This window comes from Mirounga angustirostris, unplaced genomic scaffold (genome assembly GCF_029215605.1).
Source record: "Mirounga angustirostris isolate CCGP_5_RB_7025 unplaced genomic scaffold, mMirAng1.0.hap1 SCAF_15, whole genome shotgun sequence".
Lineage (NCBI taxonomy): Eukaryota > Metazoa > Chordata > Mammalia > Carnivora > Phocidae > Mirounga > Mirounga angustirostris.
In genome coordinates this window covers 61,170,527-61,197,431 of record NW_026991723.1, presented here as the reverse complement: position 1 = coordinate 61,197,431, position 26,905 = coordinate 61,170,527, and the positions used below count along the sequence as shown (strand labels likewise).

The 26,905-nt window shown below is 42.7% G+C and overlaps 1 protein-coding gene across 4 annotated transcripts in view; it reads left to right on the top strand.

The window, feature by feature from the left end:
- The window catches only part of TRMO (tRNA methyltransferase O), a 94,506-nt gene extending 68,004 nt beyond the window's left edge, over positions 1–26,502 (top strand). The window contains exons 4-5 of one of the 4 annotated variants that reach the window (XR_010407911.1): positions 9,458–9,635; positions 26,198–26,502. Coding sequence is in view for 1 of the 4 variants with exons in the window: in XM_064580080.1 (XP_064436150.1) it covers positions 26,198–26,207 (10 nt within the window). In the remaining 3 variants the exon portion in view is untranslated. Of the gene's footprint in view, positions 1–9,457; positions 9,636–11,359; positions 12,100–26,197 lie in introns of those variants that run through there. The other 3 variants (XR_010407909.1, XR_010407910.1, XM_064580080.1) reach the window with 3 other exon arrangements.
- The last annotated feature ends 403 nt before the right edge of the window (positions 26,503–26,905 follow it).

Below are 26,905 nucleotides of genomic sequence, written 5' to 3'. Positions count from 1 at the left end.
GAATAGGGCAAGCCGGCTCGAAGAGGGCGCGGACTTTTCCCTCCGCGCACGGCGAGTCTGGGACAAAGCCGAGCCTGAGCTCGGGTCTCGACCTTGCCTCCACCCCAGGTTAGCTCCGTCACCTGTTTCGGGCGCTCAGCAAGCGCTCCCAGCCAGGGACCGAGGACCGCAAAGCGCGATCCCTGAAGCCTCAGACCCAGCCGGCCACCGGACTGGCAAGAGCTCGGCGGTGGCGGTCGCCTCTCCTGAGAAAGCCGAGTCCCCGTTCGGAGGTGGCGACGAGAGCTAGACCCTGGGGCTTCTCAGTGTGGCGGGTAGGCGCACGTCGCTTAGATTCTGGCGCAGGAGGAGACCTCTGTGGATCGTCCGGCGTCCGGGTTTCTTAGATTTTCCGTGCTCTATGCACGGCTTTGGGACTCGGAGAAACCCGCAGTTGACATGGAAAATTATGGATGTTTATGTCTGGAGATAGAGTTCCTGGTTTGCAAGACAATCTCAAAAGGGCTGATAATTACTCCCCTTTCCTGGAAATGCACTAGACAATATTCTAGTTCAACCACCTGGGGCACACAGGAAGAGCCCGTGACCGGTTCCCCACTGCCGGCCAAGCTAGGCCTAGGAGATTGGGATCCTTGGTGTCTCCTGTAGGCCGGCGTTGGGGCCCATCAGGATGACTCGCCCTAGAGCTCCGTCCAGGTCCCGGGCTGCGGCTGAGCGCATCCAGTCCTGGGCTGCCGGCTGAGCGCCGGGCTAGGGGTGATTAGAGCTTGGCGGGGTTCCCCAGACAGGTCGCCTTACAAACCCAGCACCACTGGCAGGCTGGTTGCTCAGGACCCAGGGTGCAAGGCAGGCCATGGTCTGGGGAGCTGGAAGATACTTGTACCCCTGGGGCATGTGCAGGTGGCTTCTTTCCTTAGGGCATTTTGGGGCCTCTGTCTATCTCCAGGCCTGGGAGTGTGTGTCTCTCTGGTCTCCCCCTCTGTCTTTCTGCCTCTGTGTGTGAGTAGGTGCGTACCTGTCCTCCCTTTCTGGGCACTCTGTTCAGTCACTCCCAAAGAAAGCTGGCTGGTGGGAAGTGAGGGGTTCTGCACACTTCAGCCAGCGCCAGGCTGCCCACACCCGTGTCTTCCCTCCCAGAGGATGGTGTGGACAATGGCAAGGAGGGATGGAGGGATGTCCAGCCAGGAGGATGCTGCAGCTGGTGGGAATCCTGATCCTTAGCCTTTCTGGCCAAGTGCCTCTCAGAGCCCTCTGCTCCCTTCCCTCTGCTGAGCCTGGCCTGAGGAGAGGGGACACAGGGTTACCTGGTGCCAGCCAATCAGACAAGTCTAAAGCATCAAACAGTCCTCAGCAGGGCACTCCCACTGTCTGTCTCTGCATAAACCAGGTCACTTGGCTGCTTAAAATCCTCAGTGGCTCCCCTTCATCCAAGGCAAGATCAAGTGCCTCGTTTCCTGGCCTGGCAGCAGTTCAGGGCCCTCCCTGCACAATACAGCCCCTTCCCACCCCTTCTCTCTCCCTTGGTCTTCACACTGCCCCCAGCTTCAGTGTACTTCCACCAAGTCTTCTCCCAGTTCCTTTGCATAAGTTCATGCCCTCAGCCTGGGGAAGCTGCCCCCTCTCCCCACCTCAGCTCAAATGTCTCCTCTTCTGGGAAGTCCTCCCTTATCTGCCTGAGTAAGTGAAACACTCCCTTTTTGAACCTGCCCCAGCATGTTTGGATTTTGGCACTTGTCACATGTTTTGTGGTGTAATGATTTGGTTATGTGACTGTCTCTGTTCTTCTCTGGGAGCTCCTTAGTGGCAGGAACTGGGACTTCATGCAACTGGGCATCCAGGTCACCAGCACAGGGCCTGGCACAAGGCACGATGTGGCCCCGCTATGAGATCCAGTTACTGAGAGTTACCCCAGTCCAGGGTCAATTCCTATCTCTGCCTCTCCCTAGCTGTGTGACCTTTGGCCACTTACCCACTCTCAACCTCAACTTTTCGATCTATAGAATGGGGATGATACTAATGTCATAAAAGAGTTGTGAAGGTTACTAATATTGCAGTACTCTTCTATGTGCAGACACTGTTTTAAACCCTTTACATACTTTAAATACACGAATGTATCAGGACACCGGCAAATCTCAGGACTGTCACTAACGGGGCTTTGGGGTATATTCAGGAGAACAGACAGAGCACTGGATCTGAAAGGCATGACTGGATATGCCATCTAGGCAGCTGTGTGGCTACAGAAAGAGGGGTCCCCCAGGTGATAAGCAGGACATGAGAGAGGGTGAAACTTAGGGCCTTGGGTTTGCATGCAGCCTTGGTTTTTCTGCCCAGGCAGATCTAGCCCAACCTTTTGGCGGGAGGGTTGGGGAAGGCTTCAGCATTGGGCTGGGTATATTCAGAGGCATATTCTTTAGTCCTGAAGCTGTCCACATGCTCCACCCATAGGGTAGGATTCCAAGGGCTGCGGGGCTGGTTAGGGGATCTGGGCTTGCCCCCCTGAAGTGTGTTTGGACATACTCCAAGAGTAGGAAAGAGGTGAGAGGCTGGTGCTGGGGTCCCATTAGGGGGTCCCACCTTCTGTGGGTGGTGTATGTGGCTTTCTGTCTTCCCTGAGCTCTGGCCAGGCCAGACTAGCCCCAGGTGGGGTAGCCAAATGGACTGCGGGAACTTGGCTCTGTGGAATAACACAGTAGTGAAGCCTCTCGCAGGCTTCGATTACTTCCTTTTTCAACGTCCTCACTTTCTGATAGAGGCCAGCTATTTCCTGTTTGTGGTTTGTGGAGCTGCCTCTGATTGTGGGGGTAGTTTTCTGGCCAGGGATCATTGGCATTGGCTTTACCCAATGAATAAAGGGCCCAAACTCAGGTAAGGAGCTCTACCTCCTTTTCCAGGTTCGCTTTGCTGACCACCTCCTAGTCCGCCTCCCTTGGGAACTAGGTTTCTGTTATTTATGGTATTGAAATAACCTAAACAGACTAGCAGCAATGGAAGATTTTCACTGAGAAGAAAAGAGTGTGTCCTTCACATCACACCCTAGTTCTGTTCAGCTTTTCGGCCATGATTTAGAAGACACAGAAGGCAAGCTGACTGAGCTTGTGGCTGACCACACTGAGGTGCTGATGCTGGTAGCTGATGGAGGCAAGACTCAGAATAATCACCAGGTTGGGAGAGGGAGCCAAACCAACAAAGGAGATATTTTTAAAAGTGTTATAAAAACATTGTAACATTACAGGAGACAAAACAGGAAGAAAAAGTCACTCACATGCCAATTACCTATCAATCACCTGCTAGGTTTTCCTATGTTCTGGTTTTTCTTCTCCTTTGTGTTCTTACCACATGTATGTCTGTTTGCATAGGTATAATCATAGTGTAAGCACAGTTCTGTAGGCTTCGCCCACAACGCATTTGCATTATTTTGTAAACGTAACTACATGTTACCCCTTACTTTCCATTTTTCATCTACTGTTGTGGGTGAAATGGTCTAGGGTTGACTTAACCCTGTCACACTCTCTGGGCAATTAGGTAATTCTCAATATCTTTGATCTATAAATGTGTTTGTATAAAGAGCTTTTTATTTCTTTTGAAATAACCTTAAAACAAATTCCTAAGAGTGAGATTTATGGGGCCAGGAACGATTTTATGAATCTTAATACAGTGCTACCAAATTGTCTCCAAGGTATCTTGCAACTTACTACAATCAATATAATTAACATATCCATCGCTCCTGAAAGTTTCCTTTGACCACTTGATTTATATGCTCCCCCCCACCACTATCCGTAGGCAATCACTGATCTATTTATGACACTATATTTTGCATTTAATAGAATTTTATATAAGTGGAAAAACACACTGTGTTCTTTTTGTCTGGCTGCTTTCTCTCAGCATAACTATTTTGATTCTCATCCATGTTGTGATATCAATAGTCAATTCCCTTTTTAAACTTTTTTGCTAAGTAATATTCTATTATATGGATACACCACAATTTGTTTATCTATTCACTTGTTGAAAGACATTTGGATTGTTTCCATTTTTGGCTATTACAAACAAAACTGCTGTGAATAGTTGTGTAGAAGTCTTGGTGTGGACGTACATTTTTATTTCTCTTGGGTAAATATCTAAGAGAGGAATGTCTAGGTCAGATGGTAGAGGTATGTTTAGATTTTTAAGAAATTGCCAGACTTTTTTCAGAAAGTGGCTGTATTTCGTTCATTTCTCCTAGCAGTATATGAGAATTCTGGTTGCTCTATGTCCTCACCAATACTTGATATGTTCAGTCTTTTAAAATTTTACCCTTTTTAGGGGTGCCTGACTGGCTCAGTCAGTGGAGCATGCAGCTATGCTCCAATCTCAGGGTTGTGAGTTCAAGCCCCGCGTTGGGTATAGAGATTACTTAGAAATAAAATCTTTTAAAAAAGTACCCTTTCTAGTGAGTTTGTGCTGGTATCTCTGTAGCTTTAATTTGCATTTTCCTCACGGCTAGTAATATATTATTTATTGCCGTGTAACAAATTACCTCCAAGTCAGCGGCTTAAGACACCAAACATTTATTATATCACAGTTTCTCTGGATCAGGAATCTGGGTGTGGCTTAACTGGGTGTGCCTAGCAGAACTGACCCATCTGAGCTTGAAACTGCTTTGGAGTAATGCTGATTAGAGGAAAACTGGAGAGAAGAAGTGAAAAAACAAAGGGCTGGAAAAGTGGACAGAAGAAAAGTGAATTAATGGACTGAAAAGAATTATTGTCCAGAACAAGAGAGTGGTTCTTAAATCGATTGTCAGGCTGTAGTTCTCCGACAGGTTGGAGGAGTTTGTTCCTGATGATTCTGGGAAATGGAACATTTGTTGAATAAGGTACCTGTAATTGCGCTTTGAATAGGAGCTATATGTTAGTTCATTTAATCATTCCTCAGAACAGTCCCACTTTACAGATTTAGAAATTGAGATCTGAGAAGTGAAGTAAAACTTGGCCAAGACCATCTACCTGAGATGGATTTGAGCTCCCTCTGTTTCCTGCCAGAGCCTGTGATCTTTTATCACAGTACCCTAGTATATTTGTGTGTTAATATACTTCCAACTCTGCCTCTTAGTGTCCTTTGCCTCCAGGGCCGATGAGAGTTCTCTGAGCAAGTTCTAATGGTCAGTAAGGAGTGCAGCTCCTCTCATCACTTAGGTCTCTAGGTGTGGTAGCCTAGGTGTTGGAGCTTGAGCTGTGTTGCAAAGCCTCCCACCTTCCCCAGGTCTAACAGATTCCAGTGGCCTCTGTAAGGTTGACCTCAGTAAGAGGACTGTAGGTCTTTGCTCTGGCTACCTCCATGAATGATTTTTGCCCCATAATGAAAGTCACTGGTGGCCCAGCCCGAAATGTCCTCTGCCCAGTCAGCACCCCCGGTATAACACCCGTAGACACAATAAATCTTGTATGTGATGCCACTTCAAGTTTTAGCTCCAAGCAGTGAGTGGGTTTGAGAAGGTCCAATCTTCTCTCCAGCCTTAGTTTCTTCAGCTATCTAATCGAGGAGGAGGATCTGGTCGGCCACATTAGAACCCCACAGAAGAGAAGAGTGCAAAGTATGTTTCAGTCTCTAAAAGAACTATGCATGGAGCACCTGGGTGGCTCAGTCATTGAGCATCTGCCTTCGCGCTCGGGTCATGATCCCAGGGTCCTGGGATCAGCCCCACATTGGGCTCCGTGCTCAGCGGGAAGCCTGCTTCTCCCTCTCCCACTCCCCCTGCTTGTGTTCCTTCTCTTGCTGTGTCTCTCTCTGTCAAATAAATAAATAAAATCTTAAAAAAAAAAAAGTGCTAGGCATTGTCTATTGATGAAGTCATTCATAGGTCTTGCATTAAAACTGTCACACATAAAATGCAAATCCATTTACAGATGTTACTGAAGTTTTGGTCGTTTTTTTGGACATGAAATTCCTCAGTGTTGACAAAAAAGTATATCTACTTACATGTATGTGTGCATGTTTTGAGAATTATGGAATTTATACTCGTTAAGGAAAGGATCCTCACACTCAAAATGATTGAGAAGCACTAAGAGATTCCCTATCATCTCTCTAGCCAGATGGAGTAATACTAAACATATTTAACAACCACAGTGTTTTTCAATGAGTATAAAGTTACAGTTATACAAGATGAGTAAATTACAGAGATCTGCTGTGGGGACATAGTATCTACACTTAACAATACAGTGTTATGAGCTAAAAATGTGTTAAGAGGGTAGGTCTCATGTTAAATGTTCTTTTTTAAAAAAGATTTTATTTATTTATTTGACAGAGAGAGAGAGAGTGAGAGAACACACAAGCAGGGGGAGCAGCAGAGGGAGAGGGAGAAGCAGGCTCCCCACTGAGCAGGGAGCCCAATGTGTGGGGCTCAATCCCAGGACTCTGGGGTCATGACCTGAGCCAAAGGCAGGTGCTTACCCAACTGAGCCACCCAGGTACCCTCATGGTTCATGTTTTTAACACACACACACACACAGGAGTATAATAATTCTTTTGGAGGAGATGGATATGTATGCTACTTTGGGGTGATGGTATCACCAGTATATCCATATAACCAAACTCACCAAAATGTGTGCATTAAATATGTGCTATTTTTTGTGTATCTATTATATGTCAATAAAGCTGTTTAAAAAAACCCAAACCAATAAGTCAGGGGTATTGATCAATCAGAATGAATGTACCGGAATGGGGGCCAATCAGAATAAAGGACTGAACTACAGCATCCCTCCCCTCTGGGGTTTCAGGCTTTAACCCTTTAGTTGTAGCATCTTGGGGTTTCCAGAAAATCCCAGGGGAGGTGCTGAGACAACCTGGACAGTGGGGAGCATGGGTGGGGGTGGGAGTTTGGGCAGTCGCTGCTTATCTGTGGGCATCTCAGCATTTCAGTATCTCAGTATTCAGAGATTGCATGTAGGTCATCCCAATTGCTGCACGGAGGTAGCATATGATGCCTGAGAACTGGTTTGGACTCTTGCATCCCTGTACAGCTGACTTTCCATGGCCACAAGCCCACCTGGGAGCAGTGCATGGTACCTGTCTGCCCCAAATTTGACTTTAAAATGCTGGGCAGTTTTCCACACCAGTGGTAAACTTGTGACCCTCCAAATCTGGTTATGGTTGAATGAGTGCATCTCCTCTTCACTACCTGTGTACAAGTGAGCTGTGTAAAGGAAAGGAGGCAGAATTTGGGGTCAGGAGTCGGTTCTGGGTTCACAGCTCTTCTGCTTTTTTCCATATGCCTTCTAGGGATGAAATCCTCCTGGATTTCATTCCTGTGACCTGAGTTTTATAGTCAGTTAATGGGATGGTGACATCTGTCCTGTCTCCCTCACAGGGCTGTGTTGAGGTTTAAATGACAGGAAGGAGGGGAAGTGCTTTGCCAACTGTAAAGCACTGTGCACACACGAGTGAGTTTCTGTTCCATAGGCTGGAGGATCTGACTGTTGAGAATGTTGCTTGTCTGCTTCTGATCGAATCAGGGGTTACAGATCTGAATGTTCCCTGACTCTTCTCAAATGTGATCATAATATAGCTTCAGCTTTTTATGGGGAGGAGGAGGGTGGGCTGCAGAAAGTGTGATCTTTCTTTTTCCTTAACTCTGCAAAATTTAGAGCTGACATGGGCTGCTAGAGAGTACCTAATTCATCCTCTTCATTTTATAAATGGGGTCGCTGAGGTCCAGAGAGGGCCAGTGAGTGGCCCAAGGCTACACAGTGAGTTAGTGGTGGAACCAGAACTGGGTCTGATGCTCAGTTCTTTTCATCACAACGTGTGATGTGTCTCATGGCAAACTACTCATTCACATTTTCATTCATTCAACAGCATTACTGTGTCCCTACTAAATGCCGGGCTCTGTGCTGACTGTTTTGGGGGTAGACAAGTTGGGTGCGACTCTGCTCTCAAGTTGCATATGACACTGGGCAGAGAATGCCCTTTCCGAGTCCTGAGAGGGGACCAGATAAAGTGTTATCCCTATAGATCTGGCAACCTCTTTGGGAGGTTGGGGTAGTTTTGGAGAACAGTCAAAAAGTGTGGTGAGGAAGCCCAGCGATGCTGACCTAACACCAGTCAACAACCACGCATCTTCATCTGCCTGTCTTACTCAGTTTTCCCCGGCAGCTCACATTGCTGAGGCCCCAAGAAGGGAAGGGATGCGACCAGGGTCACAGAACTGGAAAGTGCCAGTGCCACTTTGAAAACAGGGTGTGATCCCAGGGCCTTGTGGATCTTGTCAACTGGCTCAATTCAGGTAGAAAGAACATGGGTTTGGGTGCTGAAGAGACCTGGGTTCAAATCCCAGCTCTGCCATCTCCCAGCTGTGTGAGTTTGGGCAAGTTACTATTTTGAGGAGCATTTTCTCATGTGCAAAATATCTGAGATAACAAGATACTTACCTCCCAGGGCTCCTGTGAAGGTGAAATCTATGCCTGAGAGTGGAGCTCCCAGCTAGTGCCCAGCCTGCACTGAGCACCTGATATGTGTTTCATTGCTGCCCTACCAGCCCCTCCTGCGGGCGGCTTGTCAGTAACTGAGGGGCCAAGTTCTCCTGGCTCTCTGCACCTGAGTCCTGTGCTTCTATGAGAAAGGCCTGGAAGAGGTTCCTCAGCTGAACTATAATAAGGGCGGGGGCAAAGGTGAGGTTTGCTGAAGGCTCAGGCCTGCAAGTTGGGGCTGTGTCCCCCGAAGTGCTCTCTTGGGCTCTCTCTGTCTCTCTCTCATGGGTGGGGACTCCTCAAAGCTTCCTTAGGCCCAGTTTGGATGCCCAGAGCTGCTGCCATGCCTGACTGCGCGGGGTGTCAGTTTTGCCTCGTTCCTTCTGCATTCCAGCTTCATATGTCAGCACCTCATGAAAATCTTCCAGGTCTCGGCTTTGAATAGCCCCTTGGCTGCCTGGGAGTGAAGAGGCTGCCTCTGTTTTGCCTGTCAAATCATCCGCTTTGTCTGTCTACGGACAGGTAAGCCGGGTCCCCTTACATAATACCGCGGGGGGGCCATCGCTGTCAGGGCTGATCTTGTCCTGCTCAGGCGGAACAAACAGCCATTCAGACCCACCAGCAGAGGCCATGCGTAGCAGGAGCTGCTATTCTTCCCATGCAGTTTGATGACAGGCTCTAAGCAGATGCGGACTGCCCCAGTGGGGAAGGAGCTGAGCTCTGACTTGCCTCTCCCAGCCGCTACAAGTCCTCCTTTCCTAGCTGAGTCAAGCCTTCCAAAGGACTCCCAGGTTCACTCTTGCACTTGCTGGGCATGTGATACAGGGAGTGGGCAAAATGAGAGGGAGACCCTGATATACAGAGAACCTGGAAAACATACCGAGAACCCGATAACCTGCCAGATACCTTCTTCTGCCTTAACTGTTAGGAGACCTGGAACAAACTTAGTACTGGAGGCAATAATGAACTCATCCCAATTGCCTGGTAACATCTTTTTTTTTTTTTTTTTTTTTTAGATTTTATTCATTTATTCATGAGAGACAGAGAGAGAGAGAGAGAGAGAGAGGCAGAGGGAGAAGCAGGCTCCCAAAGAGCAGGGAGCCCGATGTGGGACCCAATCCCAGGACGCCGGGATCATGACCTAAGCCGAAGGCAGAGGCTTAACCATCTGAGCCACCCAGGCGCCCCAGCTTGGTAACATCTTTTTTTTCTTTAATGTATTTTTTTTATTATGGTAAAATACATATAACATAAAATCTACCCTTAGTGACATCTGGTACATCCACAGTGCCGTGCAACCATTGCCGTTCTCTAGCTACACAACTTTTTCATCACCCCGGAAGGCAACTGTTTACCCATTAAGCAGTCCATCCCTGTTCTTTCACCTTTGAGACAGCACAGGTATCCTTGTGAAGTGAGTAGGAGGTATGGTCTGTAAACACAAGTAATAAAAAAAAAGAAGAGACAAGTCGTAAATTTCATTGCATTAGCTAGACACATTCACTTTTTATTTTATTTTTCTACATTAACTTTTGTTTCCTTTTCTTCTTTGTTCAATTAGGGACTGAGTTATGGCTCATTTCTGATTTGGCTGCGTCATTGCAAATTCCCTCTTTTCTTCTCCCTGCCTTTTCCCTCTTCCTTCTTCCCTTCCTTCAGACTTTCAGATCTATTGTGTCTCTAACCTACCTATCATCTGTCTCTCAAAAATCTGTCTATGAAAAAAAATCTGTCTATGAACTATATATGTGTCTGCCTATCTATCTATCATCTATCCATCTATCCAGCTATCTATCCAATCTATCCATCTATATCATCTATCTATCTGTATCATCTATCTTCCTACTCTCCATCCATCTATCTGTGCCTCTCTTTGTAATCTAGATCATTGGCTCTCAGCCCTGAACATTAGAATCACCTGGTAGGGTTTTAAAATCTGTTGCTCAGGTCCCATCCCAGGTCAGTTGAAATGAAAACGTTTGGTGTGGGACCTAGGTAGGCATCTGCATATTTTTAAAAAGTTCTCCCAGGTGATTCTGATGCATAGTGAAGGTTAAGAATTACTCACCTAAATTAACTTCTCTATGATACTTATCCTTTGGCAGAAACTTCTTATTTCAGTTTTGGTCCTCTGTTGGTCTATTTTTTTTTTTTTTTTTACATAAAATGGCTGTTTGCCACACGTGGGTGGTGCTGTATAATCTGCCTTTTAACAATATGTATAAACAACTTCCTATGTACTGAAATAGTTTTTAGGAGCATTATCTTAAAGATTGCCTAGTATTCTATTAACATATATAGGTTACATTTATTTAATCAGTCTCCTATTGGGATTTTGATTAGAATTGTATCAAATCTATAAATGAATTAGGGAAATTTTATGTATATTTACGTATGTATATATTATGTATATACATTATGAAATTTATGTATATGTAGACTATAATTTAATTTAAAAGTATGAAATTTTGAACATAGACAAAAACAAACGTACCCCTGGGTACCCATTGCCTATCTCCAACAACTATCAGTCCTATTCACTTCTGTCCCATACATATCCCCATCTTATTCTACAGTCCTATTATTTTGAAACGAACCCCAGACATCATATAAATTCATCTGCAAGTATTTCATTATATATCCCTAAAAGACAGCAAAACTCCAATAACATTGCTGTACCAAAAAAAAGAAAGAAAAGAAAAGAAATTAACAATAATCCCTTAATATCATCAAGGGAAACTTGATGGCTTGTGATGGTTCAAATATCCAAATGTCTCATAAATGTATTTGTTTTATTTTTACATTTTGTTTGGGATTAAAATTTGTTTTATTGTGCTAATCACCCGTAGAATTGTTTTGATTGGTCTTAAGTCTCATTTAATATATAAATTCCCACTCCATCTTTTATTTTTTCCTAGGAATTTATTTGTTGAAGAAACTGGATTGTTGGTCTTGTAGAGTTTCCCACATTATGGACTATATTTTTATGGTGTAGTTTACCTTGTTTCTCTGTCTTCCCCATATATTGGCGGCTAGGGCTAAAAATTTATATGATATTCAGCCTTCCAATTCATGAACATGTTTTACTTATCACTTTAATTTAGGTCTATCAATAACATTTTCTGTTTTTTCTCCATAAAAGTATTGCATGTCTTATTAAGATTATTTCTAATATTTGTTTTGGGGTTTTTTTGGATAAAATTGGAAATGTTAGCTGTTCTTTTTCTTTTTGTCCCCCTTATTGAGATATAATTGACATATAACATTGTGTAAGTTTCAGGTGCACAATGTGATGATTTGATACAAATATGTTGTATATATTGCAAAATGTTCACCATGACTGAGTTAGTTGACACATTCTTCACCACACGTACATACCATTTTTTGTTGTGTTGCTGAGAACATTAAGATCTACTCTCTTAACAACTTTCAAAAATACAATACCCTGTTGTTAATTATAGTTACTATGCTGTACATTAGATCCCCAGAACTTATTCCCCCTCTGAGGACTGGAAGTTTGTATCCTTTGAACAACATTTCCTCCAACCCCTAGCCCCTGGCAACCACCAATCCACTCTCTGTTTCTATGAGCTTGGCTTTTTCAGGTTCCACATATAAGTGAGAGATTATCCAGTATTTGTTTTTCTTTGTCTTAAGAAATGTTAACTCTCCTTAAATTGTCGTTTCTACTTTTTGTTGCTGATGGATACAAATACAACTATTTTTTTTAACTTTGATTTTGTATCCAGCAACTGGTTAAACTCTCTTAAAACTCTAATAATTTATTTTAAACTTCTTTGATTTTTAAATATAGAAAATCACATCATATAATTATACAATCATATAATTATATAATTATATAATCTGTGAGTAACACTTTTTTCATATATATTTGTTTCTTCTGTATATATATGTAACCTTTTTTTCTTATTGCTTTCAATACATTAATGAATGGAAGTCATGGTACTGGGCATTCTTGGTTTGATCTCTATGTTAAAAGAATTTTTTAATGTTTCACAATTAAATATTTTATTTTGCTGTAGGTTTTCATTTGTTTTTGGTACACTTATCAGGTTAAGAAGTTTCCCTCTATAACCAGATTTTAGGAAATTTTGTCGTAAGTTGGATGTTAATTTTTCAAATGCTTTTTCTCCATCTGTTGAGATAACCACATTCTTTAATCTGTTAATATTAATCTGATTTTTAAAAATATTGAACAACCTTGCATTTTGTGCATAAACCTTGACTGGATTATAACGTGTTATTATTTTTATATATTGTTGGATTTGGTTTGCTAAAAATTTGTTTGGAATTTCTGCATCTAGCTCATCTATAAAGTTGGTCTTTTAATGTTATTTTCAAGCTTTCATATCAAATTATGGTATAATCATAAAATAATTGAGGAATAGTTACTTATTTTCTATTAGAATTATTTTTTCTGGCTAAGTCGGTTAAGCATCTGACTCTTGATTTTGGCTCCGGTCATGGTCTCAGGGTCATGGTCTCAGGGTTGTGAGGTGCAGCTGCGTGTAGTGCTCCCTGCTTATCAGCGGGGAATCTGCCTGAGATTCTCTCTTTCTCTCTCTCTCTGTCCCTCCCCCTGCTTGCACTCTCTTTCTCTCTCTCTCAAATGAATAAATAAATCTTAAAAAAAAAGAATTATTTTTCTTAAGAGTTTGATAGAGTTGCTATTCAAATCTTCTGAGTTTTTTCCCTTTGTAGAAATACTTTCAACACTTAATTCAATGTATTTGATCATAGGACTACTTGATTTTATTTTTCTTCTTAAGTCATTTTTAAAATATTAATAGGCCTTATTTTTTGAAGCAGTTTTAGGTTCACAACAAAACTGAGTGAAAAGTACAGACAGCTCCTAGTACTCCCCATACACCCCCTCCCCAGCCATCCCCACCATTTATATCTCTAGCCAGAGTGGTACATTTGTTATAATTGATGAACCAACATTGACACATCATTATCAATCAAGTCCATAGTTTACATTAGGGATCACCCTTTGTTTTACCTTCTATGAGTTTTGACAACTGTATAAGGACATATAGTTTCACTACTCTAAAAATTCCCTGTGTGGGGGGTTGGAATCCCTTTGTGTTCCACCTGTTCATATCTCCCTTCCCCCAACCATGGCAACTATCTTTTTACTGGCACTTATCTTTTTAATGTCCCCATAGTTTTGCCTTTTCCAGGAATGCTATATAGTTGGAATTACACAGTATGGAGTCTTTCTCAGATGGGCTTCCTTCTCTTCATAGTATGAGTTTCCTCCATGTCTTTTCATGGCCTAATGGCTCATTTCTTTTTAGGACTGAATAATAATATTCCAATGTATAGAAATACCACAGTTTATTCACTTACTAAAGGACATCTTGGTTGCTTCCAATTTTGGCAATTATGGATAAAGTTGCTATAAACATTTGTGTTCAGGTTTTTATGCAGACATCAGTTTCAGTCCATTTGGGTAAATATGAAGGAGCATGATTACTGGGTCATATGGTAGGAGTATGCTTAGTTTTATAAGAAACTACCAAACTATCTTCCAAAGTGATTAGTACCATTTCACATTTCCGTGAGCAGTGCATAAGAGTTCCTGTTGCTCCATACCTTTGCTAGTATTTGGTTTTGTCAGTGTTTTGGATTTCTACCATTCTAATATGAAATGGTGTCTCAGTGTTGTTCTAATTTGCAATTCCCTAATGATGTATGATATCACTTGCCATCTGTATATCTTGTTTGTGTGTGTGTGAAGTATCTGTTCAAATCTTCTACCCATTTAAAAAAATTGGGTTATTTTCTTAGTGTTGAGTTTTTAAAGTTCTTTGTATCTTTTGGGTAACAGTCTATTATCAGATTTGTCTTTTGCAAATATTTTCTCCTAATTTGTAGCTTGTATTCTCATTCTCTTATCAGTGTCTTTCACAGAATAGAAGTTTCTAATTTTAATGACATCTGTCTAATTTATCAATTTTTTCTTTCATTGATCATGACTTCGATGTTGTATATAAAAAGTCATTGCTAAACTCAAGGGCATCTAGATTTTCTCCTGTGTTATCCTCTAGGAATTTTATTATTTTGCATTTTACACTTTGGCCTATGATCCATTTTCAGTTACCTTTTGTGAGGGATGTAAGGTCTGTGTCTAGATTCTTTTTTTTTTTTTTTTTTAACATGTGGATGTCCAGTTGTCCCAGCATCATTTGTTGAAAAGACGATTCTTTCTCCATTGAATTGCCTTTGCTCCTTTGTCAAAGATCATTTGACTATTTGTGTAGATCTATTTCCGGCCTGTTTATTCTACTCCATTGATGTATTTGGTTTTTGTTTTGTTTTGTTTTTGCCAATGCCATTGTCTTGATTACTGTAGTTTCTTTTTTTAAAGATTTCATTTATTCATTTGAGAGAGAGAGCACACGAGTGGGGTGGAAGGTGGGGCAGAGGGGGAGGGAGAAGCAGACTTCCCTCTGAGCAGGGAACCTCATGTGGGGCTCGATTCCAGGACCCTGGGATCATGACCTGAGCTGAAGGCAGATGCTCAACTGACTGAGCCACCCAGGCGCCCCTTGATTATTGTAGTTTTATAGTGAGTTTTAAAGTTGAATAGTGTCAGTCCTCTGATTTTGTTATCCATTAGTATTATGCTGGCAATTCTGGGCTTTTGCCTCTCCACATAAACTTTAGAATCAGTTGGTTGATACCCACAAAATACACTTCTGGGATTTTGATTGTGATTGTGTTGAACCTATAGATCAAGTTAGGAGAAATAGGGGCCCCTGGGTGGCTCAGTTGGCTAAGCGTCTGCCTTCAGCTCAGGTCATGATCTCAGGGTCCTGGGATTGAGCCCCGCATCAGGCTCCCTGCTCCGTGGGGAGCCGGCTTCTCCTTCTCCCTCTACTGCTCTGCTACCCACCCCCCACTTGTGCTCTCTGGCTTTCTCTCTCTGTCAAATAAATAAATAACAATCTTTAAAAAAAAAAAAAGTTAGGAAAAATAGATATCTTAAAAATGCTGAGTCTTCCGGGCGCCTGGGTGGCTCAGTCGTTAAGCATCTGCCTTTGGCTCAGGTCATGATCCCAGAATCTTGGGATCGAGTCCCACATCGGGCTCCTTGCTCAGCGGGAAGCCTGCTTCTCCCTCTCCCACTCCCCCTGCTTCTCCCTCTCCCACTCCCCCTGCTTGTGTCCCCTCTCTCGCTGTGTCTCTCTCTGTCAAATAAATAAAATCTTAAAAAAAAAAAAATGCTGAGTCTTCCTAACCGTGAACATAGACTATCTCTGTTTATTTAGTTTTTCTTTGATTTATTTTATTAGAGTTTTATGATTTTCCTTATATAGGCCTGTACATATTTCTTTAGATTTATATGTTAGTATTTCTTTCCAATTTTAGTATATGTGCTGCCAAAGCGAGCACTATATGTAAGTATTTCTTTCTCTCTTTTTTTTTTTTTTTTTGGTGCTAATGTAAATGATATTGTACTTTAATTTCAAATTCCAGTTGTCCATTGTTGCTATGCAGGAAAGCAATTGACTTTTGTATATTAACCTTGTATTCTGCAAGCTTGCTATAATTGCTTATTATTTCCAGGATTTTTTTGGTCAGTTCTTTGGGATTTTCTACATAGGCATTTGTGTCATCTGTGAATTAAAATAGTTTCCTTTCTTTCTTTCTTTCTTTCTCTCTCTTTCTTTCTTTTTCTCTCTCTTTCCTCCCTCCCTCCCTCCTCTCTCTCACTCTTTTCTCCCTTCCTTCCTTCCTTCCTTCCTTCCTTTCATTCTTTCTATCTATATATTCTTTTTCTTATTGCACTAGCTGGGACTTCTTGTTACTGATTTTTAGTTTAATTCTATTGTGGTCTAAGAGCATACATTGTATCATTTCTATTCTTTTCAATTTGTTAAGATGTTTCATGGCTCAGAATGTGATCTATCTTGGTAATTGTTCCATATGAGCCTGAGAAGAATATGTATTGTGCTCTTGTTGGGTGAAGTATACTGTAAATACTTAGTTATCTTTATAACCTTATGTTCATATTTTCTAGACTCTTTCATTTCTTTTTTTTTTTTTTTAAGATTTTATTTATTTATTTGACAGAGAGAGACACAGCGAGAGAGGGAACACAAGCAGGGGGAGTGGGAGAGGGAAAAGCAAGCCTCCTGCCGGGCAGGGAGCCCAATGCAGGGCTTGATCGCAGGACCCTGGGATCATGACCTGAGCCGAAGGCAGACGCTTAACGACTGAGCCACCCAGGCGCCCCTGACTCTTTCATTTCTTGATATATAATTATTCTGATAATTCTAATAGCTTAAGCTTGTAATTTTTACAGTTCTGATCTACCATCTCCTTTCTGTATGTGTTACATTTCTGACTATTAGACATTAATTTTTATGAACTTAATCTTTGGAAATTCCATGGGCTTTATATCCTCTCCCTCTTTCTTTTAACAAGTAGAAATACTCTCCTAAGTTTCTCTGTTCCTTTCCTATGTTAAAGTCAACTGGATCTTACATAAAGTTATTGATGGACATTTTTTACTTTCAAAACTCTGTATATGTTACTTTATTGTCTTTCACACTACTTTTGCAGATAGAAGTTTGAAGCTGATTGAGTTGATTTTGTTCTTTTGTCTTAATTTTTTTCTGTCTGTGGAGATTTTCTCTTTTTTATTTCTTATGGTTCTGTTTTCCTGAATACATTTAAATGACCTCTAAATATATTCATTGGCTTTTCTTTTTTTAAATTTTATTATTTATTTATTAAAGATTTTATTTATGTATTCATGAGAAACAGAGAGAGAGGCAGAGGGAGAAGCAGGCTCCCAAGGAGCAGGGAGCCCAATGCGGGACTCGATCCCAGGACCCTGGGATCATGACCTGAGCCGAAGGCAGACTAACCGTCTGAACCACCCAGGTGCCCCATTGACTTTCATAGGAAATGATAAAGCCTTTCATTTTCCAAATAGGTCATATTTAATCTCTGGAAAGTTCTCTTTTATAGCTTTTATTATAGCTTGTTTCATTTATTCTAATTTTTTAAGAAACAACAGTTAAGTACATATTGGTTTATGCTTGTTTTCCTCTGTCATTTTGCCTTTTACTAATTTAGTCTTTTCTTTTTTCTATTGCAATCTGAGAAAGTGGTTTCAATTTTCTACAATATTAAAAAGCAATTTTCATTTGCCTCTGATAATTCATCATTCTCCTATTATTGGACATTATCAGTGCCCTGCCTGACATTTACCTTGGCACTCACTTCTGCACATTGGAGGCTGCTTACTGTGAATACCTGTGACTTCACTCTTGGTCTGCATGTGCAGCAAAATGGAAGTTCCAGGAAGTTAACATTCTCAGAAGCCACATCAAACAATGACAGTTGGGGAGTTGGTAGGTAAATGCCCAAGGTTCCTTACTTGCCAGGTGGGAAAACTCTGAGGTATGGTCTACACTGTTGAGCAGAATTCTCCAGTTCCCCGTGGTGGAAACCTGCTCAATAACTTACACTTTATAGGCTTGCTTTCCTTCCCTGATCCACTTTCTTACTCCCATATTGGTGCTTCCTGTGATCACTTCTGATATAAACTACTTGCATTCACAGCCTTGCCTCAGCATCTACTTCTGGGGAAACACACCCTAAAACAGACATTTAAAGTATTTCCAATTTTTGTTATTATAAACAATATGTTGATGAGTATATTTGTACATGGGTCTTTGTTTGCACCTTTCACTATTTTTTCTAGAATAGACTCCCCAAAGTGGAATTACTAGGTCACAGGGCATAAATATTTTGTTTTGTTTTATTTTATTTCTTAGGTCATAAATATTTTAAATCGGTAAAATAGATATTGCCAAATCTCAGGTAAGTGTTAGGCAGAAATTGGATAGCATCCAGTTCATAGCTGAACTCTCTGAGACCAGGGTGTTGACTGTTGCATTTTTTTCTGCTTGCCCATATCCTTATAATCTTAAAAAATATGAGCAATGTAGCCTTTTTGGAGTGAGAGGAGTAAATGCTGGCTGTGTTTGATTTTTGTTAGGTCAGCCTCACATACTAATCTTATTCAAAGGTATCCACCCTTATTTTGCCTTTTTAAACCATTAGTCTCACTCCATGCCATCCTGTCACAGACACTAGCCTTAGCCACAGCCCTCCTCATGCTAACTCTATTTTATTCATGCAGTTTATCTGAGATCCTTCTAATGATCCTCAATTTGATAAGCACTGTTTCCCCCAGAATCAGATATGAACAGACCTGTTTGGTGAACTGGAAAGCATGTTGAGCCCAGACCCAGGGTTCAGGGTTTGTAATTTTGGATTCATCTCCTTTCCTCTCTTAGCCTCAGAGTTGAGGAAAATGAGGCTTAGAGTGAGGCAGTGACTTGCCAAGATCAAACAAGAGGTTAATGTGGAGCTGGGTTCAGAAGTTGGTCCCTTTGAGATGGTGGGACTTAAAATAAAACCCCTCTGGGTGGCCATGATGAATCTTCCCCACTTGGCCCTGTCCTTGCCCATGTTTTCTAGCTCAAGATGTTTAATCTGCTACAAAGTTCCAGCACCTTCCTTCAAGATCAGGGCTCTTCCCATCACTCTGGGCTCCTCCTCCACAATGTCTCCTTCCTTGCTCTTTTCCTCATACATCTCTCTGGCTTGTGTCTTACCTGGTCCTGACCTATCCTCACCTCTCTCCGCCCACCTTTCACTGGGTGGCTCCTCATGAAGCACCTCCTTAGGAAAGCTGTCCCCTTCTCTTAACTGGTGATTGATTCCTCTGTTCTCTGGACTACACTAGAAGCTTCTTGATGCCAGGAATGGGTCTGGATGGCCAGTATATATCCCAGCACTCACTGCAGTGCCTGGCCCAAAGCTGGTGCTGAGTAAATGTCTGCAAAATGGACAGATGATTGAATGAATGAAAACGAATGGAAGGCATTTGCTGATCATCCTGAATGGGGATTTGTTTGAAGATCAGCAGTCAAATTATTTTAAAACCCATCCTCATGGGCGCCTGGGTGGCTCAGTCGTTAAGCGTCTACCTTCGGCTCAGGTCATGATCCCAGGGTCCTGGGATCGAGTCCCACATCGGGCTCCCTGCTCTGCAGGAAGCCTGCTTATCCCTCTCCCACTCCCCCTGCTTGTGTTCCTGCTCTCGCTATCTCTCTCTGTGTCAAATAAATAAATTTTAAAAATCTTAAAAAAAAAAAAAACCCATCCTCACAGAGCTAGGGAAATTACAGGCAATAATTGGCAAGAGTTAGAGGCAAAATGGCTTCTAAAAATACCAGAGCCTCAGGGTCTTATTTTTCACACCTGGCTTGGCCAGTTTTGTTTATTCAGAATTCTCTTATTTCCATATAAATGGCATTTCCTGATATCAATCTGGGTTGACTCTATGTCTTTTTGTCTTTTGGTTAAAACTTTTTTAAAAAATTGCTATGGTTAGTAAGTTCCTGGACTTAACATTCAGCTATTACCAGAGGTACTAGAGCTTCCTGTATCAGGGAGTGTACTGAGAGCCTGACATCTGATATCTAATAAAATCCTCCCTGGTCAGTAGTATCTCCCTCATTTTGTAGGTAAGCAAACAAGTCCAGAGAAGTTAACTTCTACATGGTCACCCAGGAAATGAACAGAGAAGCTGGGATTTGAACCTACATCGGGATCCTTTCATGCTGCAATTCTTTTTTAAGATTTTATTTATTTATTTGAGTGGGGGGAGAGGTGGGGCAGGGGTAGAGGGAGAGCGAGAAGGAGACTGCCCACAGAGCAGGGAGCCCAAAGGGGCTCGATTCCAGAACCCTGAGATTATGACCTGAGCCAAAGGTGACGCTTAACTGACTGAGCCACCGAGGTGCCCCTTGTCCTACATTTCTTGTCTCCCCAATTTATAGAGTGGTTCCACATCAGTTATCTCAATGGCTCCTTGAAGCTACTCAATGAGGGAAGAGGGCAGGGATCCCTAACCCCACCTTACCTGTGTGGAAATTGAGGGCGTTAACGGCAAATTTAGGACTTCAACTCAGTCCAGCAGAGCCCTCACTTAGCCCTTACCAGGGATATGACTCTGGATGATACACATTCCCTCTCCAAGTCTCAGAATCGTCATCTGCAAAATGGGAATGAGGGCTTTTTGTCCTCCACTGACACCAGATGCATTGTGTCTCCAACATCACTGCTCCAAGTCACTGACACCAACTAGGTGTCCTATGATTCCTTCAGTTCTAACCCTGACCACCCAGAGCTAGCATCAGACCCCACCTGTTGAGGGCTCAGCCCCACAGTACTGCCCTGTCTTCAGAGGCCATTCCAAGTAGTGGGCCCTCCGCTTATCTGCACTTCTGCCAGACTTGGCTATAAAGTCAGGGATTCCCAGATGGCAATAATGAGCTAGAACAACTCTCTCATTCCAGAGAATACTGTACTTACTACTACAGTTTACTGTAAAGGATGTAAATGAGCAGCCAGATGAGGAGGTACATAGGGTGAGATCCAAGAGTCCTGAGTAGAGAGACTTCTGTCCCCATGGATTGTGGAGTGCACCATCCCAGCACCTTGATATATTCACCAACTCAGGAGCTCTCTGAACCCATTTTTTAGTTTGTTTTTTTTTTTAAGATTTATTTATTTATTTGACAAAGAGAAAGAGACAGGGAGTAGCAGAGGAAGAGGGAGAAGCAGACTCCCCACCGAGCAGGGAGCCCGATGCAGGGCTCAATTCCAGGACCCCGGGATCATGACCCGAGCTGAAGGCAGACGCTCAACGGACTGCCTTTTATTTTTTTTAAATGGGGGTTTCATTACATATAATTGATTAAATCGTTGGCTATTGGTCATTGAACTCAATCCCCAGCCTGACTCCCAGCCACCAGAGAGTCAGAGGTGAAAAGGTAGGGCTGAAAGTTTCACCCTTCTAATCGATGCCTAGGTCTTTCTGGTGACCAACCCTGTCCTCAAGCTATTTGCACCCCCACCCCCAAGAGTGACCTCATTAGCATACACTCAGGTAAAGTTAAAAGGAGCTTATTATGAATAACAAAAGATACTCCTATCACCCCCAATCACTCAGGAAATTTCAAAGGTTTTAGGAGCTCTGTGCCAGGAACCTGAGGTAAAGACCAAATACATACATACATATATATATATATATATATAATTATTATTATTATGCCTCAGGGGATAATCATGGTAAAGGTCATGCTGGGGGCATGAAATGAAACAATGGAGGCAAAGCAGCTAGTAGACATGATTTGTCTACAGGAAGCCCAAACTTCAGGCAAAGGGAGAGAAGACAGAACACTGAAGACGGAGTGGGTAGGCATAAGGTACAGCCTGGGAGGGGCTGGAAGGCAGGAGCCGGGGTGGATGGCTGGACTCTCCACAGACTTACTGGTGACTACCAGCTCGTACCTACACCGAGTTAGCTGAGGGAGGTCCAAGCTGAAGGAATGACCAAGTCCAAGCTGCTTGGATGAGTCCAGTGAGGGAGAAGTCCTTGGCCAGCCCCTTCTTCTCTAACCTTTCTTTAGATCTTTCCCTTACCAGCCTATCAAAGGCTGCTGTCTCTTCCTCCTGCCTTCCCAGCCCCACCTACACACATGTACATGAGCACACACACACACACACAGAAACACATATACATACTCCTGGGACTCATACACTCTGTCCCAAGAACCAGTCCATCACTTCTCCCAACAGTTAGTATCAGCCTCCTGAGCAGCTCTCAAGGTCATTCATTCATTCATTCATTCACTCACCAAGCATATTTCCCAAGCTTTGGGTGTCCTGCATTGGCCTCGCTGGACGGGATAAATCATGCCTGCCCAGTAAACAGAGCTTCCCTGTCAATCTCAGTGATGCTTTTCCAGATGCATACCCTGTCTCCAGATATTCTCGCACCTTGCTGCTGTAGGGGCCAAGCACAGGCTACCCCAAGATGGGCCACTTTGGCACATTGGTTATTTTAAATAAAAGTTATTTAAGAGACTATCTATGCAAGAAGGACATTCAGATCTTTCTCTTTGCCCGTGAAAAGAGGAAATAAATCTCCCCTGTGAAAGGTACCCTCGCTGTACCAGGAGGTAAAGAGACATCCTTGTCACCAGAGATGGGAAATTTAGAACCCAAAGGCTATATAAACAGCCCTGTACTTTCAACTAATTTACTACCCCAGCCCAAATTCTGTTTAGAATTCCTTACTAATTGAAGCTCCCAAAGTTAAGTTTTCTTTGTCCTGTCAATTCCTCACAGATTTATTTTCTCTTTGTCTAAAAAGTATAAAAACCACCTGTCTTGGACATTTCCTTAGGTTTCAGTTTCATTATTGAGCTTCCATGCACACATAATAAAACTTTGGTTCTTTTCTTTTGTTACTCTGTTCGTGTAAATTTATTTCTTAGTCCAGCTGGAAGAATTTAAGGGTATAGAAGAATTTTCCCTTCCCTTTACTGCCCTTAGGAAATTCTTCATTGGCATCCCATTACTTATCCTTAAAAATACTTTAAAATTCCTATTCAAATAATGTTGAATATTAATAATATTATTATATTATATGCACCACCTATTGCCTGAACTTTCAGCTTTCATATCTGCATGAATACTACTATGCGTACATAGTTGATTTTACTGGAATGTAATATAACAAAGTGGTTAAGAGCTTGGACTTTGGGGTTGGTATAGACCACCTGGGTTTGAGTCGTGCTTGTATTTCTTAACAACTGTGAGACCTTGAGGGTGGTACTTACCCTCTACAAGCCTCCATTGTCTTATCTGTAAAAGTGGGATTATAATACTCAACTCAGAGAGTTATAAGAATTAGATGGGATAATGCTTATAATGTGCTTAGCATTCAATGCATGCTGATAATTATATCTGTAAATTTTCCATCTTGTTATTCATTGTTCATATTTATTATTTTGAATGGCTACAGAATGTTTCATCAACCTTCATTAAAATTAACTTAGTCACTTCCTTATTGCTAGATATTTAGGTTATTTCTGGGTTTTCTCTAGTATAAATAATGCTCTGATTAATATTTGGGAACATAAAGTATTTTTTTAATAGCAAAACAAATTGAGTCTAACGTATTTTTATCTCAACTCTGTAAAATCTTGCGATAAATGTGGGGCACTCTGATCAGATGGGGGGCCACCAAATGTGGGGTGTCCCAATTGGGTGGGGGCCGGTGGTGAGGGTGTTGAAAGAATTCACCAAGGCAGAACAAAGGAGATGGAAGTTTACTGAATACACCGCAAGGGAGCAGCAGGTGGGACAGCAAAGGAAAGACTGTGAGGAGGTGGTTGTGGGGCCACAGTTATAGGGCAGAGTGAAGGAGTATGGGGACGCATGGAATTTTCCCTTTTTTGGTACTCTTAGAAACTGTGCCTGGTTGCAGCTGGTCAGGTAGGGCCTATGGGTATTTCAAGGTGGGTCGCTTAATGAGCCTCTATGCCTTGCCTGTTTGCATTCAGCTCAGTGTTGGCTGTGGGCCCTTTGCATTGCTCTACAATCAATACTCTGGATGCAAAGATGGCTCACACTGGCTCCCTCCTTCAGGGATCTCATGGTCTTTAGTAGAGAGAAGCCTTGGACATACCTGCCCACTAGATAAGGCAGGAAATCCCCAAAGCTTTCAGAGAGGAATTGGCTGCAAATGCCTGAAGTGAAGGGGAGAGGTTAGTGTGGAGTAAGTATTTGTGGACCTGGAAGCTCCGTGAACGTTCAGCTCATCCCCTTAGACATGCATCCAACATGCTAAGCACTCCTGCTGTAGGACTGCATCCTGCCCTCGGGAGCTCACGCCCTGTCGGGGGTGTGAGAGCAGGGCTCTAATCCTAGTGGAGAGGCCACAGGGAGATTGACAGCTTTTCTCAGCAGCACAGGAGCTTGTGAGAACTTAAGTCAGCAGCCTGCTGCGAGCTGGAGAAGGGTGCTGAGGCAGGGCTTTGGACTCGAAAGGATGAGGGAGATGGGAGTCTTGGGGGAATTTATACATAGAGACCTCATCCGGGGGCCCTCTGGGATGAAGATGGAGCGTGCAAGGAGTGAGGACAAGTTGTTTCACTGCTGCTTTGTAATTGTGATGAGCTCAAGTCCTGGTAGAGGAATTTCTATATAAGAACATTTTTCTTTCAGGGGACATAAGACATCGACCAAGCACGAATGTCTGCTGATTTCCATGTCACTTTCACTCACCAAATTATGACAAAACTGGACAGTAAATGACGGCAGCACTCCCTGGGTGCCAGGAAAACATTTAAAAAAAATTAATTTATTTTGGTAAAAAAACAACAACCCACATTACATAAAATTTATCACCTTTACCATTTTTTTAAAGTAATTTCTACACCCAATGTGGGAGTCATACTCACAACCTAAGATCAAGAGTCTCACGATCTGGGGCACCTGGGTGGCTCAGTCGATAAGAGTCTGCCTTCGGCTCAGGTCATGATCCCGGGGTCCTGAGATCGAGCCCCGCATGGGGCTCCCCGCTCAGCAGGGAGTCTGCTTCTCCCTCTCCCTCCTGCTCGTGCTTACTCTCTCTCTCGAATAAATAAATAAAATCTCAAAAAAAAAAAAAAAAGAGTCTCACGATCTATCGAGTGAGCCAGCCAGGTGCCTCTCACCTTAACCATTATTAAGTGTACAGTTCAGTAGTGTTAAGTATATTCACATTGTGGTGCAACCAATCTCCAGGGCTCTTTTCTCTTGTAACACTGAAACTCCATATCCATTGAACTCATCATTTCTCCCTCCTCCCAGCCCCTGGCAAAGACCATTATACTTTTTGTTTCTGCGAATTTGACTTCTCTCAAGGTATTCTGAAGTGGAATCAAACAGTGTTTGTCTTTTTGTGACTGGCTTATTTCACTTAACATAATACCGTCAGTTTCATCCTTGTTGTAACATGTGTCAGAATCCCCCCTGCCTCCTCCTTAGACAACCATTTATCTACTTCTGTCTCATAGATTTGCCTATTCTGGATATTTCATTATAAATGGAATCATACAATAAGCAACCTTTTGTGAATGGCTACTTTCTTTTTTTTTTTTTTTAAAGATTTTATTTATTTATTTGAGACAGAGAGAATGAGAGAGAGCAAGCACATGAGAGGGGGGAGGGTCAGAGAGAGAAGCAGACTCCCTGCTGAGCAGGGAGCCCGATGCGGGACTCGATCCAGGGACTCCGGGATCATGACCTGAGCCGAAGGCAGTCGCTTAACCAACTGAGCCACCCAGGCGCCCCTGAATGGCTACTTTCACTTAGCATAATGTAATGTTTCCAAGGTTTATCCATGTTGTAGCATGAATTGGTATTTAACTCCTTTTATTGATGAATAATATCCTATTGTATGTGTAAAATACCACATTTTATTGACCCATTCATTAGGTGATGGACATTTGGGTTATTTTCACTTTTTGGCTAATACGAATAGTGCTTCCATGAGCATCCATGTTCAGGTTTTTGTGTGTGCATATGTTTTTACTTCTCTTGGTTATATACCTAGGAGTGGAATTGCTGGATCATGTGGTAACCATATTACCATTTGAGAAAATGCCAAACTGCCAAGGTGGCTTCCCCATTTTACATTCCCATAGCAGTGTATAAGGGTTCCAGGTTTTCCACATTCTTGCCAACTGTGTAATGTGTGTAGTGGGTTGAAAGGGGCTCCCCACCCCAAAGATATGTCCGTGTCTTAATCTCTTAATCCTTAGAACCTGTGAATGTGACTTTATTTGGAAAAATGGTCTTTGCAGATGTAATTAATTTAAGCATCTCAAGATGACATCATCCTGGATTACCCAGGAGAACCCTAATCCGATGATAAACATCCTTTTAAAAAAACACACAGAGGAGAGACACAAAGAGAAGAAGAGAAGGCCATGTGAAGATTGGGCAAAGACTGGAGGGAGCAGCCACAAGCCAAGGAATGCTGACAGCCACCAGAAGCGATAAGGAATGGATTCAAACTCTTCTAAATCCTCTGGAGGGAGAGTGACGCTACCAAACCTTGGTTTTGGACCTCTAGCTACTCGAACCATGAGATAATAAAATTCTGTTGTTTTAAGCCATTTGCTTTGTCGTCCTTTGTTATGGCAGCCACGGGAAGTTGATGCTTGTTATTAGCTGTCTGAGTACAGCCATACTGTAGCCATTCTCACAGGGGTGAAGTGGCACACTCCAATCTGCAGCCCTCGCAGAGCATGGGGCTAGACAGACACAGGGCTCCAGAAGTGGCCTAATAGATGTGGGATACAAAATGCTGTCGTATATGTGTCCTCAGTGCCCGTGGTCCCAGAATCTTTGTCTCATATTTTCTTCCCAACTTTTGCCTCCACCCCTGTGGTGCTGTTAATTCTGGGTCTTGGCTCCAAGTCTCCAGCCAGCAAGCTGAGGTGCCAGCATGACATCGTGGGTTTGATCCAACGAAGCCAAGATCTCTAGCTGTTGTCCTGAAACACCTC